This window comes from Dromiciops gliroides, chromosome 5 (genome assembly GCF_019393635.1).
Source record: "Dromiciops gliroides isolate mDroGli1 chromosome 5, mDroGli1.pri, whole genome shotgun sequence".
NCBI lineage: Eukaryota > Metazoa > Chordata > Mammalia > Microbiotheria > Microbiotheriidae > Dromiciops > Dromiciops gliroides.
Genome location: NC_057865.1, coordinates 47,597,574 through 47,612,449, shown reverse-complemented (window position 1 = coordinate 47,612,449; position 14,876 = coordinate 47,597,574). Strand labels below are relative to the sequence as shown.

General features: G+C 42.3%; 2 protein-coding genes across 4 annotated transcripts in view; one reads left to right on the top strand and one right to left on the bottom strand.

Moving 5' to 3' along the window:
• Positions 1 to 2,031, bottom strand: part of PEX1 (peroxisomal biogenesis factor 1) — a 47,417-nt gene extending 45,386 nt beyond the window's left edge. The window contains exon 1 of the mRNA XM_043965357.1: positions 1,764 to 2,031. Within this exon, the coding sequence (XP_043821292.1) occupies positions 1,764 to 1,895 (132 nt within the window). The 5' untranslated portion in view covers positions 1,896 to 2,031. The remainder of the gene's footprint in view (positions 1 to 1,763) is intronic.
• On the top strand, positions 2,009 to 14,718 carry RBM48 (RNA binding motif protein 48). Of its 3 annotated transcripts, XM_043965359.1 has the most exons (6): positions 2,009 to 2,353; positions 6,753 to 6,943; positions 8,575 to 8,720; positions 9,875 to 10,458; positions 10,997 to 11,146; positions 14,488 to 14,715. In XM_043965359.1, exons 1-6 carry the CDS (start codon positions 2,243 to 2,245, stop codon positions 14,572 to 14,574), a joined length of 1,269 nt encoding a protein of 422 aa, XP_043821294.1. In that variant the 5' UTR covers positions 2,009 to 2,242; the 3' UTR covers positions 14,575 to 14,715. The 3 variants fall into 3 exon arrangements, with proteins under 3 accessions (XP_043821294.1, XP_043821296.1, XP_043821293.1); XM_043965361.1 differs by lacking the exon at positions 10,997 to 11,146 and having other exon boundaries at positions 2,145 to 2,353; positions 14,488 to 14,712; XM_043965358.1 differs by lacking the exon at positions 6,753 to 6,943 and having other exon boundaries at positions 2,181 to 2,353; positions 14,488 to 14,718.
• Positions 14,719 to 14,876: the final 158 nt, after the last annotated feature.

Sequence of the window (14,876 nt, the reverse complement as noted above, 5' to 3'; positions counted from 1 at the left end):
TTCCAGTATACTTCCTGAAAGTACTCAGAATGGTTGTTTGGGTGGGTTTTTTTGGTGGGGGAGATGGTACTTCCTTTTTTGGAAACTTATTTATCATAAGACCAATCAGGAATAGCAGGAATTAAATGAAGGGGATGATTAAGGTGAAGGATTCCTACTTCATGACATTACTTGGCAGCATAACCAGTACTACATATATTGTAAAATTATTATATTATAAACATAAAATTATATGCTATAATAAATGTAAATTTATATGTAATAACATATAAACATGAATTTATCTAGTGTAAATATATTAATGTAAATTTATATTATAGTATTTTGTAATATAAATATATATGGTGCAGGAAGACTCATCTTCAGGAGTTCAAATTTGGCCTCAGACACTAGCTGTGTGCCTCAGGGTAAGTCATTTAACCCTGTTTGCCTCAGTTTCCTCATCTGTAAAATGAGCTGGAGAAGGATATGGCAAACCACTCCAGTATCAAGAAAACCCCAGGGGGCAGCTGGGTGGTACAGTGGATAAAGCACTGGCCCTGGATTCAGGACCTGAGTACAAATCGGATCTCAGACACTTGACACTTACTAGCTGTGTGACCCTGGACAAGTCACTTAACCCTCATTGCCCCCCCCAAAAAAAAAGAAAAAAAAGGAAAAGAAAACCCTAAATGAGATCATGATGAATAAATTAACAAACATAATATATTAAATATAGCATTTTAACTGCATGAATACAAAAATTACAAATGAAACAATTTATATTGAAATAGTTACCAAAACATTTCAAAACGTTCAGGAAGCCCTGCTTGTTTTAGAACTAATCAGGTGGTACAGTAGATAGCGCTGGACCTTGCATCATGAAGACCTGAGTTCCAATCTTGGCTCAGACACTTAGCTGGGACCCCGCCCCAGACAAGTCATTTAAGCTGTCTGCCTTCAGTTTCCTCATGTGTCTAATAGAGATGCTAATGAAAATAATACCTGCCTCCCAGGGTAGTCGAGAAGATCAAGAGATATTTGTAAAGCGCTTTGCGAACCTTAAAGCACCATATAAATGCTAGCTATTCACATCCCCTTTCTGCTCTAATAGGCCAGCTACCGAGCTGCATCGGAGCAGAGAATTTTTACACTAAGGGTTTCCCACACCAAGGAAACAGCAGGTCTAGACCAAATAAGGGGAAAAATGGCAAGCAGTGGCTGGATGGAACCTGTTACCTACATACGCCGTTACATATGTGCCCAGGCAGGCTGTGAACCATTAGTGACCGCAGGGAGAAACGTTAGGTCACGTTGGCAAACCAAGCTACCAAAGGGCAAGGACTCCTGCAAAGGGGCGATAAAATCTTTCGAACTGGCTGCCCAGAAAGATGCCCCGGGGAGGGACCAGAGGCTGTGGGAGTGACCTTGGCATGCGGGCAGCTCATTCTGCAGGTGAAGAGACCGCGGCTCGGCCCGTCAATCAAGTCACCGGGCATCCATTAAGCGCCTCCCGAGCGCCACGCCCTGGGACGAGCGCAGGGAATACTAATGAGGGCAGAAGCCCCAAAGCGCGGGCCCACGGCCCTGGGAGAGGGAGGAGCAGGCCGGCCCGAGGCCGCAGCCACTGCCAGCGGCGGGATTCCAATCCCGGTCATTTCTAACCCTCCTTTCGCGCCTCCAGGAGGCTCCAGAGGCTCAGGCCGAGCCGCCCAGCCTCGGAGGCCCTTCCCGTCAGGCCCCGCGGGGGGGGGGGGTACCTCGAGGCTGACTGAGCCCATTACCTGCTGGAGGTGCAGCTGGGCCGCAAGCGCCCGCGGCAGGTGGAGGAAGCAGTCGCGGGCGTGGGAGAAGGCGACCGTGACGGCCGCGACCCCTCCAGACCCAGCGCCCTCGAGGCGGCCGCTGCCCCACATAGCGAGCGAGCGAGTGAGCGAGCTAGCGAGAGACTGACGGGGTCGATCGCCGATCCGTGCCAGGCAGGAAGCGTCGAGCACCGAGAGAATCGTTCGACACCAGTACCCCGGCGGGCTTCTGGTCCGAACGTCGCGAGGGGGCGGAACTACGGAGCCTCGTTACCGTTCCACCAGAAAGAAGGCTGTTCCTTCTCGCCCGGTCCCTCTCCTCCGCACGCGTCAAGAGCGTCATCGTCTCTCGAGCCAATTACAGCACGTCGCTGCCTACCGAGCTCTCTGATTGGCTGAGCGGAATCGAGGCCAGGCGGAAACAGAGTCGACTGGGAAGGCGGACCGAGCCGGGAAGGATGGAGGATGGCGGAGGGGAGTTGGGGGGCTATTACCCTCACCATGCGCAACGAGCTGTTTGTGACTCGCGGGCCAAGTACCGAGAGGGGCGGAGGCCCCGAGCTGTTAAGGTGAGAGAGAAGCCGGACGGTTTGAATGCTCTCCGCAGACACCCTGCCTTTTCTCTGGGCTTGTCCCGGCCAAGAGCGCCTTACTAGGCTTAAGTGATGGCTGGATGGGCAGATAGCGGAGCCGCTATGGAGGGCCGCGGTGCCCGCTATGCATAAGAGGAACCCGGCCCAGAGGAGGAACCCGAACTGAGGGAGCTGGGCTGAAGCCCAGCGAGCCTCCCTAACTTGGTGTTGCGAGCATTTCCCTGATCAGAGAGGGGAAGGAGAGGCCTCTGCGCCGTTATTCCCGTCTTGGGGATGAGGAAATCGAGCCCCACAGAGCTTAGAAGCGACTTTCACAAGGTCCCGCAGCTAGGAAGTGTCCTAGCCAGGATTCGAAGCCAGGTTTCAAACGCTCCCCCCTCCCCCCCTTTCAGGAATGACGGAATCTAGGCCAGCCTCGGCAGGAAGGAATCCCCACTGTAACATACCCAGCTAGTGGTCATTTTCCTCCTTGCAGACCTCCATCCCTCCAGGCAAGCCGTCCAGGTGGGTAGGAAGCATTTCCTGACATCAAACCTCATTTTGCCACACCCACCCATTGATTCTGCTTTTTCTCCCTTGGGCCAAACAGAACAAATCTAATCCTTTTACACTACAGCTGTTTAAATACGGGAACAGGATTGTCCAGTCAGTTAATAAACACCTGCATTACACCCACTGGGGTGCCAGGCATTGTGCTAGTCTCTGTTTTCAGGGAGTTCGCAGGCTAATGGGAGTGAGGACATACGAACCACTGTGGCCAGGTTTCGAGGATAAATTGGTGATGTCTCCGAGGGAAGACGCTAGGATTAAGGGTCAAGAAAGGCTTCCTGTAGAAGGTGAGGTTTTAGCTCGGTCTCGGAGGAAGTTAGGGAAGTGTGGCGGCACAGATGAGAAGGGAGAGCATTATTAGTCCAATTCTTGGTGTTGTTTTTCAGTGATGTTCAGATCCTCTCACTGCGTTCTAAAGGAAAGCAGAAACAGTCCAGGTCAGTCTTCTCAAGGAGATAGAGTGTGAAGAGCAGGTATAAAAAGGTAAATAGTGCTCTGTGGAGATATTCCCCCTCTACTGCTGTTCCAAAAGGTCCAAGGTCCATTAACGAGGTAAAAAATCTACGGATTGCTAGAAACAAAGTAGACCTGTCCTTGATTGGGGAATAGGTAAACAAATTGTGCTACGGCAATGTATGGACTGTTCCGGGGGCTGTAAAACCGATGAATATTGCGACTATACATGGGTAGAGATGAACAGAGGCAGAGTGAAGTCAGCTGAACCAGGAAGACATACTAATTTACTACAACATTAATAAATGGAAGGAACATCCTTTAAATACTGTGAAATTATAATGACCAAGCTTACCCCCAAGGAAGAGACACCATACCCTTCTTTTGCAGAAATGGGTGTGGAACACTGCCTATGGTGTCCTACTTTTTCAATAAGGTGGTTAGGTTTACCAAATCCTTTTATTTTATATTATATGGGATTGCTCTCTTTGAGGAAAAAGAAGAAGGGATACATTGGAAAATGTAGGTGTTACATAAGCAAAATATATCAATAAAATTTTATTTTTAAAAAACCTATAGATTGTAATTATTCATAGTTTATATTTACATAGTGTTTTTCTTCTCATGGGCTCAAAATAAACTATGTGGGTTCATTCAGTTTTTCAAATGAAAAAAATTATTTTGAGTATAATATAACATGGAAAATTGAAATATTCACAGATAACCCACAATCCCCATCATAAATCTTCAGTCTAAAAACAAATGGTTGCAGGTTTTTTCTTTTTTCTTTTTTTTCTTTTTGCGGGGCAGTGGGGGTTAAGTGACTTGCCCAGGGTCACACAGCTAGTCAGTGTCAAGTGTCTGAGGCTGGATTTAAACTCGGGTCCTCCTGAATCCAGGGCTTTATCCACTGTGCCACCTAGCTGCCCCCTTGGCTTTTGTTGTTGTTGCTGTTAAACTAGAGATTCTTTTTTTTTTTTTTTTTTTTGGTGAGGCAATTGGGGCTAAGTGACTTGCCCAGGGTCACACAGCTAGTTAAGTGTTAAGTGTCTGAGGCCGGATTTGAACTCAGGTCCTCCTGAATCCAGGGCCCGTGCTCTATCCACTGAGCCACCTAGCTGCCCCGATTCTTTTTTTTTTAATTAATAAAGTATTTTTTTTTCTGTTACATGTAAAGATAGTTCTCAACTTTTGTTTATACAAGCTTTACAATTTCAGATTTTTCTCCCTCCCTCCCCCCTCCCCTAGACAGCAGGTAATCTGATATAGGTTATATATATATATATATATATATATATATATATATATATATATATATACACACACATAATAACATTAATCCTATTTCTGCATTAGTCATGTTATAAGAGAAAAAAATCAGAGCAATGATGAAAAACCTCAAAATAGAAAAAAAAAACAGCATCAAAAACAAAAGAAATAGTATGGTTCATTCGGCATCTATACCCCGCAGTTCTTTTTTTTTTTTCCCTGGATTTGGAGATCCTCTTCCATCACGAGTTCCCTGGAACTCTTCTGTGCCATTGCATTGGTGAGAAGAATATAGTCCATCACAGTTGATCAACACGTAATGTTGATGATACTGTGTACAATGTTCTCCTGGTTCTGCTCATCTCACTCATCATCAGCCCACGCAAGACCCTCCAGGTTTTTCCGAACTCCTCCTGCTCATCGTTTCTTACAGCACAATAGTATTCCATTGTATTCATATACCACAACTTGTCCAGCCATTCCCCAATTGATGGGCACCCCCTCAACTTCCAATTCCTTGCCACCACGTAAAGAGCAGCTATAAATATTTTTGTACATGTGGGTCCCTTTCCCCCTTCCATGATCTCTTTGGGGAAAAGACCCAAAAGTGGTATTGCTGGGTCAAAGGGTATGCACAGCTTTATCGCCCTTTGGGCATAATTCCAAATTGCTCTCCAGAATGGTTGGATCATAAACTAGAGATTCTTAAACATTTTTGTGTAATGGACCCCTTTAGCAAACTGGTGAAGCCTTTGGAACCCTTTTCAGAATGATGTTTTGTTGCCTTCATTCATGATTGAAGGATATGCTAACTTAATTACAATATGCTAACTTAATTACAAGTTAGTTTTTAAAAGATATATTTTTTCCCCCACCCAAGTTCACACACCTCTAAAATCTATCCAAGGAAGCCATAGGCTAAGAACCTTTGTGTTAAACTAATAGAGGTCTACAAGTAGAGCCTGCTTTTGTTAAAAGAACATCAGAGTAGGGGGCGGCTAGGTGGTGCAGTGGATAAAGCACCGGTCCTGGATTCAGGAGTACCTGAGTTCAAATCTGGCCTCAGACACTTGACACTTACTAGCTGTGTGACTCTGGGCAAGTCACTTGACCCCCACTGCCCCGCAAAAAAAAAAAAAAAAAAAGAACATCAGAGTGAAAAACAGGATACCTGAACTTACTCTCTCTTAGGAGAGTCGTTATCCTATTTATGTGACTATGAGACCCTTGGGTCTGTTTCTTCTGCTGTAAGGTGAAGCAGTTGACTGTGTAGATTCTAAAGGCTCTTTATACCCTCAAAAAGCTGATAATAAGAAGTTTTCCTTCATTTCATTTGATTTTAAATAGTTTCCTTAGACTTATGCCAGATGGATAGTAAAGCATCATGATTCTATGTGTTAATGCTCATCTGTTTTTACATACATCACAGGGTTATCAGTAAGGAAAGTACATTTTAAAACATTATAGAAGGGATTTGTTACTCTGGGGCTGGTCAAAGCATAGTAGTTAGCAAATGACTTACTTTCACACTGCACTCTGGCCTGGTTAGAACTTAGAATGAGAATTTTAATCACTACATGAGGAAGATAAATTGAACTATATCTAAAGGAATGTGAGTGGGATTAGTGAAGGAACTGGACATTATGTCATGTAAGGATTGGCTGAAGAAACTGAGGATGGCCAGAAGCAGTGGAGATTTGGGGGGTGGGAGGAGAGGGGTAGGAACAATATGATATGTTTTCCACTACAAAGCCTGCTATCATTTGGGGAAGAAATTTTGCTGGCTGGGGCTCTATCCACTGCACCACCTAGCTGCCCTGGATTCAGAAGGACCCGAGTTCAAATCCGGCCTCAGACACTTGACATGCTTACTAGCTGTGTGACCCTGGAGAAGTCACTTAACCCTCATTGCCCCGAAAAAAAAAGGGGGGGGGATTGAAAGATAACCCATTGGATGCAATAAAGGGGATTCCTAATTTGGTATGGGTTGGACCAGATGATCCCTGAGTTCTAGTCTAATGTAGAGATTCTGTGATAAATATAAGTACAGATCTATTCAAGAAAGTATCTGTAAAAAACACTGCTAAATCTCTATTTCCTTTAGGTTTATACAGTTAATTTGGAATCTCGGTACTTACTAATTCAAGGAGTTCCTGCTGTGGGAGTTATGAAGGAGTTGGTTGAGCAGTTTGCTTTATTTGGTGCTATTGAACAGTATAATGCTCTAGATGAGTATCCGGCAGAAGAATTTACAGAAGTGTATCTAATTAAATTCCAAAAATTGCAAAGTGCAAGGTAATGTGGATACTTTTCAGCATTCTTCCTTTCTCTTTATCACCATCCTAGCCCAAGACTTAACCTTATTCACACCCAGATTACACAAAAATCCTGTACTTTGAGACCCAGTTTAAGATTTGTTTCCTCTACAAAGCTCTCCTCAGTTTCAGCTCATATTAAGCTTTCTCTTTGGTTCGCAGTAGCATGTAGAATCTGTATCATACATTCTAAGACTTTGTGATACCATGTGTAATCTACTTATTTCAAATATATGTTTTGTCTCAGTACTTAACACAGTGTCCGGCACATAGTAAGCACTTAATAAATGTTTATTGATTAATTGTCCAAATATATTGTAAACTTCTCAAGACCAGGAACCTATTTTCTACTGCTTTTGCATCCCCCATGGTGATGGGCACAGAGTAGGTGCTTAATAATTTTTAAGACATCTTTCTATTTTTAAAATATATTTTTATATATTATATTTTTCCAGTTATCAATAATTTTTAAAACTAGATCTTCCATAAAATACAGAATCATCCTGTCATTTGAGGACCAGGAGTGCCCACCAGCCTTTCTGGCCTTAGTCATATTACCCCCCTCTATCATAGCATCATAAATTTAGAGTTGGAAGGCAGCTCAGAAGCCCAACTCTTTAATTTTAAGAATAGAAAACAATATCTCTGAGAGATTAAGAGATTTGTCCAAGGATACAGAGGTAGCTAGGTGTCACAATGGATAGAATTCTGGCCTTGGAGTCAGGCAGATTTGAGTTCATATCTGGCTTCAGAAAGTTACTAGCTGTGTGACCCTGGGCAAGTCACCGAAGCCTGTTTGCCTCAGTTCCTTATCTGTAAAATGAGCTGGAAAAGGAATTGGCAAATTACTCCAGTATCTTTGCCAAGAAAACTCCAAATGGGGTCACATGACTGAAATGACATAAGGAGGACTTGACCCAGGTACTCTGACTCCAGAGCCCACATTTCCACTACACCATGCTCCTCCTGAGAGGCCTCAAACACACAGTCTGGCTCATTGTTTCATCTCTCACCTTCATAGTCTTCTAGTGCCCTTCAAGGCTCTGCTCATGGGTCATATACTTATTTGCCTAATGAGGGGATTAGCCTAGATAGTTGGATGGATGGATAGATAGAACCTCCTCAGACTCCAAGCCCATTTGCACATCATTCTAGCTGTGTCAGTATATACCATTGGTTCAAGAAAGACTGGACGACGGAATGTGAAAGGCTCATTGGAAACCCAGCATGTTTGGAAAAACAACTCCAAACGTTTTGTTGTTCAGTTGTGTCTGACTCTATGTGATTCCGTGGACCATAGCATCTGTCCTCCACTATCTCCTGAAGTCTCTCCAAGCTCATGTTCATTGCTTCTGACACTTTCCAGCTCATCCTCTGCGATCCCCTTTTCCTTCTGCCTTTAATATTTCCCAACATCAGTAACCAATCCTAGGTCAACCAACGGGGCCATCCTCATTTAAAAACGAGCATATTTCATATAAGGATCATTCAGAAGCTACACAATTTGAGGGTCTCCAAAGTATGCTTTTGTCAGCGAACTTTAAGCTCCTTGGTTGTGTTGTCAATCTGAGTGAACCTGGATTAATGTATTGTGCCTTTCATTCTATTTAGGGTAGCCAAACGAAAATTGGATGAGCGGAGTTTTTTTGGTGGTTTACTTCATGTGTGCTATGCTCCCGAATTTGAAACAGTCCAAGAAACCAGAGAGAAACTACAGGAGAGGCGACGATATATAGCAAGAGCAACTGGGATTAAAGGTTTGCAAAGAATGATCTCGTTATTTTTACTTTTTATAATAGCTTGAGTCAGTAGGCACCAATTCCTGCTCATTTGACAAGTACAGCCTCCTTTGTCTGACAGCAGGCTGCATTACCAGCTGCCACACCTGATGTTCTTGATTGACCTCCCCAGCAACCTCATCCCAATGTCTAGAGTAGAATCAGAGGTGTCTTAGTGATCAGGATAGACTGCATCCTGATAAGAGCAGCCAAATTTAGGGTTCCGTATTTCCCAAGTACCATATTTCCAGGAATCATCTTTGGCTAGTCCCTTTTCTTCAAACCCAATCAGTTGTCCAAGTCTTACCTCCACGGTATGTCTTGCAACTTCCCCATCCTCTTTATCTTTCCCCTGGAGTATTAGAAAAGCCTCTGAGGGGGCAGCTAGGTGGCGCAGTGGATAGAGCACCGGCCCTGGAGTCAGGAGGACCTGAGTTCAAATCTGGCCTCAGACACTTAACACTTACTAGCTGTGTGACCCTGGGCAAGTCACTTAACCCCAACTGCCCCGCAAAAAAAAAAAAAGAAAAGCCTCTGAACTAGTTTCCTGCCTTCAGTTTCTTTGCTTTCTAATCCATCCTTCATATAATTGTGAAAATAATCTGCCTGGTACACAGGTCTGACATGCCAGTTCTCTTTTTAAAATCACAAATGCTTTAGCCTAGAATTTCATGCCATCTGAAATATGTCCTTATTTCATACTCTTCTCCGTGTATTCTGTGTTCTGGCCAATCTGACATACCTGCTGTTCCTAGATCTGTTTCTTCATTTCTCAGTTTCTCTGCATCTATTCAAGCTAAAATTCCATGCCTGGGGTGCATACTTTGCTCACCCTTGCTTGACAAAAACCTGTTCTTCCTTTAAGGCCCAGTTAGGTGCCACCAGTTCCATGAGGCCTTTTGTAGTTGAAATGGTCTTTCCCTCCTCACATCTTCCTGGAGCAATTTGCTAGGCTACCTCTGTTCCCCAAAATTAATGAATGAAGGGAGAATATGCACTAGACCATTAGGCCAGGTCTGTGGGAAACCCGTCTGTTAACATTTGCTTGTATTTCATAAAAATCTCAGATTGCACGTTTTTTAAAATTACTAAAATAATAAATTAACTCTAATCTTTTTTGTTTGAAATTTTAGAAGATAAAGTCCAACCTCTAACAAAGAAAGGACTGTATACAGAACATAAAGTTACAAGAGATCTCAGAAATGACTTGCAATCAAAGGCATCTGAATTTTGTGCAACACCTTCAAACACTTGTACTGAGAATCCATGGAATTGTCTTCCTAACTCTCGGAATTCAGCTGCATGTCATGTCTCCTCCAAGTATGCAACCTCCCAGTCAGGAGAGTTCTTAGAGGGAACACTGGTCTCCCCTCAGCATGACAGAAACTATAACCAAACTATGTCAAGTTGTAACCAGAATAACTCTTTGATTCAGAGTGTAGAGCTGCAGCTACCTAAAACTTCAGTAGACTATCCTGGACCACCAAGGATTATTCCCTCTAATAATGGAATTGCTAGATTCATGCCTCGAACAACTCAGCTGCAAGAGCGAAAACGGAGAAGAGAAGAAGACCGTATCCTTGGAACTTTTCTTGAAACAAACCCAAGAAATAAAGAGGTTATTATTGGGCCACAGCTACCAGAAATCCCCAAAGTGGATATGGAGGATGAGTCTTTAAATATGTCAGCTAATTTAATCCGGAATAAACTTAAGGAGGTACGTATATTTTTGAAAGCTACTTTGAAAGAGTATTTCATTTGTTAAATCTTAAAAGCAGCTCCACAGAACATCATCTATGGCTTTTAATAAGCTATATTATTCACTTTTACATTTATGGAATGGTTTTCCTCCAGACCATATTGATTCTTGTTTTTGTTTTTTTTGATGAGGCATTTGGGGTTAAGTGACTTGCCCAGGTTCACACAGCTAGTAAGTATTAAGTGTCTGAGGCCGGATTTGAACTCAGGTCCTCCTGAGTCCAGGGCCAGTGCTCTATCCACTGCACCATCTAGCTTCCCCAACCATATCAAGACTGAACCGCTTTTGGTTTTGTGTTTTCTTAAAATTAAGCCACAACTGTGCCTTTAAAATTAATTACTCTTGCTATAGAGACCAGTTTTGGCAGTAAGCACTTACTATTTATTAATATATTTGTGTATATATACATATACGTAATATGTGTGTGTATATAGTGTGTATGTATGAGTATACATACATATGCACGTACGTACATAAAGAATTGACCGTGTGGCAGTTAGCACAAACAGGAGAAGAGCCCCAAAAGACCCCTGCTGTCTCCAGCCTGTGGCCTCAAGGAGACCTAAGAGAGTTAAGAAGACCTGCGAGCCAGAGAGGCAAGCACACACCAAGAGTGAGCTCCTGGTGTGGCCAAGGGCTTTTGATGGTGAGTCATTATAAAGATCAAAGCTAATTGATTAGCATAGTATAATTCCATTGTTTGACATGACTTGAGGGTGGTCTAAATCAAAATGAACTCTACAGATGACATCAGGGAGAAGACCTTCCCTCAGTTTTCCCAAGGCAAAATCTATTATCTATTTGATCACCTCAGTCTTTCACTGAACTAGACAAAATGAGTTGATCTCCATTTCTTTTGTTCCCTTGGGTTTGTCCCAGGACTTACTGGGGGTGAGGGGGAGGGATAAAGGACTGATCTCTGGTCTCTGGGTCCCCCAAGAAATCCATTATTAACAATTATTTTCTCACAGTTTTCTGTCAATCCTTGCTTTAAAAACACTGGAGTGATTGTTACATTATTTAGCTTAAAAGAACATTTTAAGAAATTATTTTACCTCAAAATTCAGCTTTCTGGGGGCAGCTAGGTGGCGCAGTGGATAGAGCACCGGCTCTGGAGTCAGGAGGACCTGAGTTCAAATCCAGCCTCAGACACTTAACACTTACTAGCCGTGTGACCCTAGGCAAGTCACTTAACCCCAATTGCCTCACACACACACACACAAAATCAGCTTTCTGTTTTGTTTTAATTTGTATGTTGCTTCTAGACTCATATATAATAATAAAGGACTAGGCCTATAAGTCTACTTGTAGAGTTTAGAATTCTTTCACATTTAACCCTTTAATCCTTTTTAAGCATTAAGATTAGATTGTGTTGGTGATCTCTGTAGATCTTAGCCAATGTTAGCACAGGGAAAAAGGAGTATGGATGATAAAACTTCCGTTTAGTTTTGTTTGAACTACTTATCTACCAGTTTCTTCCCTGCTGCCTATAAGAATTCCCATTTTTCCCCATCCTTAAAAATCTTCTCTTAACTCCTACCTTCCCTCACATCATTGTCTCTTCTTGTACTTTCAGAGCCAAACTCCTGGAAACAACTCTATTTCTTGCTTCCAATACTGCACCTGCTACTCACGAGCTCCTTGCAGTCTGACTTTTGACACCACCTATATTTTATAAATTTAAAAGTCAACTGTGACCTCTTGGTCTTTTCTCAATCCTAGTCTTTCTTGATTTCTTTTGCAGACTTTGACACTGAGCACTTCCTTCTTATAGATACTTTATTTGGGATTTTGTTATGATCACTAGCATCATGCTTTCCTCTTATTTTCCTGCTTACTTCTCTGTCTTCTTTGCTGAATCATCATCTATGTCCTATCCCCAAGTGTAGGTGTAAATCCCAAGGATCAGTCAGTCTCTCCCTCCTTTCAGTTATCAGGTTTTAAGCACCAGCTGTGTTCCAGGTACTCCACTGGGCACTGGGGATACAAAGGCAATGAAACAACCCCTGGCTTCGGGAAGCTTACTAGAAAAAAGAAAAGTGTGCAAGTATAAGTAAAAATAAAGTAAATAACAGGTTAACCAGGCAGGTGGGTGGGAGGGGTCCAGGAGGAGGAGGTTGTTCAGCAAGTTCCTCAGAGGCCTGTGTCTGGCTTTGTGCCACTTAATATCTTTATCAGTGACTTGACTAATAGCATCTAGGACACTTCTCAGATTTGCAGATAACAGGTAGGAGGGAACACTGGGTTTTAGTTGGTATCACTCCAAAATCCTGATAGTCTAGGATGTTAGACTGAATCTAAGAAGAGGAAATTGGAAAGAGATAAATGTAATATACTCTTCTGTCCAAAAAATAACTCCATCCTGTCAGATGGGGAAGCGTAAGATTAGCTAGTTCATCTGAAAAGATCTGAGGATGTTAGTGGACCGCAGATCAGTATGAGTCACATTTCACAGCCAGAAAACTTAATGCAGTCCTAGAGCACATTAGAATGATGCTTATAGAACTGGAATGGACCTTAGAGTCCAACCCAGTCATTTTACAGATAAGGACACTGAGGCCCAGGAACAGTGATTTGCCCAAAGTCACAGCCAGGATGTGAACCCAGGCACTTGACTTCAGTGCTCCACAGTCAATACTCGTTTTCTCATGCCACACTGCTTCCCAGTAAAAGAGGCATACATCTCTAGGGCTAGGAAGGCCCCCCCTGGCCTCTGCCCTGGTTAAAGCACATTTGGAATGCTGCGTTCAGTTCAAGGGGCCATATTTTAGGAAGGACGTTGATTTAAGCCAGACTGTCCACACGAGGGCAGCCTGCATGATGAAGGGCTTTGACATCATGTCATTTATGAATTGGTTGAGGAAAATCAGTGTGTTTAGACTGGAAAAAAGGTGTGTTGGGGACATGATAGTCCTTAAGTATTTGAAGAACTACCTTGTAGAAGAGTGATTAAGCTTTTTCTGCTTGGACTTAGAGCCAGGCAAGAATGTTGCAGAGAGGCAGATATCAGTAGGTTAGATGTTCCCAAAAGGGGCATGGACTGCCTCAGAAGCATAATGGGTTATTGTCTCTCACTAGATGTTTACAAGGAAAGGATGAATGATTCTTTGATTAGTTGTTGAGATGAGGTGAGCAAGATGGCTTCTTGGTTCCTTCCCAACTCTGATGTGATGGTTATTCATTTACATATCAGAAATGGTGTTAAAGAAGGGGAGACAACAATAGAATGGGGTCTGTTTAATGAGAAAATTTATGAAACCCCAAAGCAAAACAGGACGGTATTGGGAAATGAGGGGGAAAAAAACCCTTATGCGCATTTTCCCAAATACTTGTTTTTTAAGCATCTAGACAAAAAGGAGGTGAGTAGAAGGAAGTGTAATTTTTTTCCCTCTTAGATTTTCCTGTGTCCCCTCATCCTCCCACCTATCCCTTGGTGGATCTTTGTTCCTCTGAATATACCAAACATGAAAACTCGGAGCAAATCAAGTCATACACAGAGAAATTGAAGTTGATCTTTGTGATCTTCAACTAACAAAATGACTTTACTATTAACAGAATTAACAAATATTTCCTACACATATTTTTTCCTGCAAATTTGCAGTTCTCCCATCTATTTTCCCATCAGTCTATCCTGTTCCCTAGAAGTAGGCTTAGTGGTTTGGATCTCTAATTTCATTGGTCTACTGGAAACTCCCAGTAAGAAAACATCCTCTATATCCTTTACCCCCACTAAATCAATCAATCAAGTAGATTTCTCTGAAACTTTACAAGAAAATGTGTTCCATCTCTGTGCAGGTCATCTGTGTTGCTCTGATCCTTTTCCTGTTTTTTGAACTTCAGTGGCTTCCCCCAAGGGATGTGGCAGAGAGAATAGAGTGAAGTTGTGTTTACTCCACTTCCCCCCCTAGAAGTTTATTAATATTGGTGTACCAAATAATGGGAAGCAGGAAGGAAAATAATTCTTGGTGTATTTTTTTTTAAAACTAGGTAATTTCTTCCCAACCAAAACCTTCAGAGGAAAAGCTGGAAAATACACATATAAGTCGTCCATTAAAACAAAGAAGAAGAATATAGAAGACAATAGATCTTGAAATCAACATGTTACCTTTTCCAAAAGAGATCACTTACGTTACTTAAATTTATAACTTTTATTACTATTTCATATTTGTATATCCTTTGCACATTAAATAAGGTAAATGAGTCAATCTTATCTTTAAAATTAGAGTCCTCTTTGTATTTGCCGAGACCTAATGTCTGATCACTTTGGTATATATATATATATATATATATATATATATATATATATACACATATATATTTTAAATGTAGACACTCTATTATTTTCACATTTATTATGCTTCTGCCTTAAAATAACA

Bases quoted from the DNA above. Each gene is read 5' to 3' on its own strand.
- RBM48 (XM_043965359.1), top strand. From the start codon at position 2,243: ATGGAGGATGGCGGAGGGGAGTTGGGGGGCTATTACCCTCACCATGCG. The intron at 10,459-10,996 runs GTACGTATATTT...ACCGTGTGGCAG, and splicing joins TCCGGAATAAACTTAAGGAG to TTAGCACAAACAGGAGAAGA. The intron at 11,147-14,487 runs GTGAGTCATTAT...TTTTAAAACTAG, and splicing joins GTGGCCAAGGGCTTTTGATG to GTAATTTCTTCCCAACCAAA.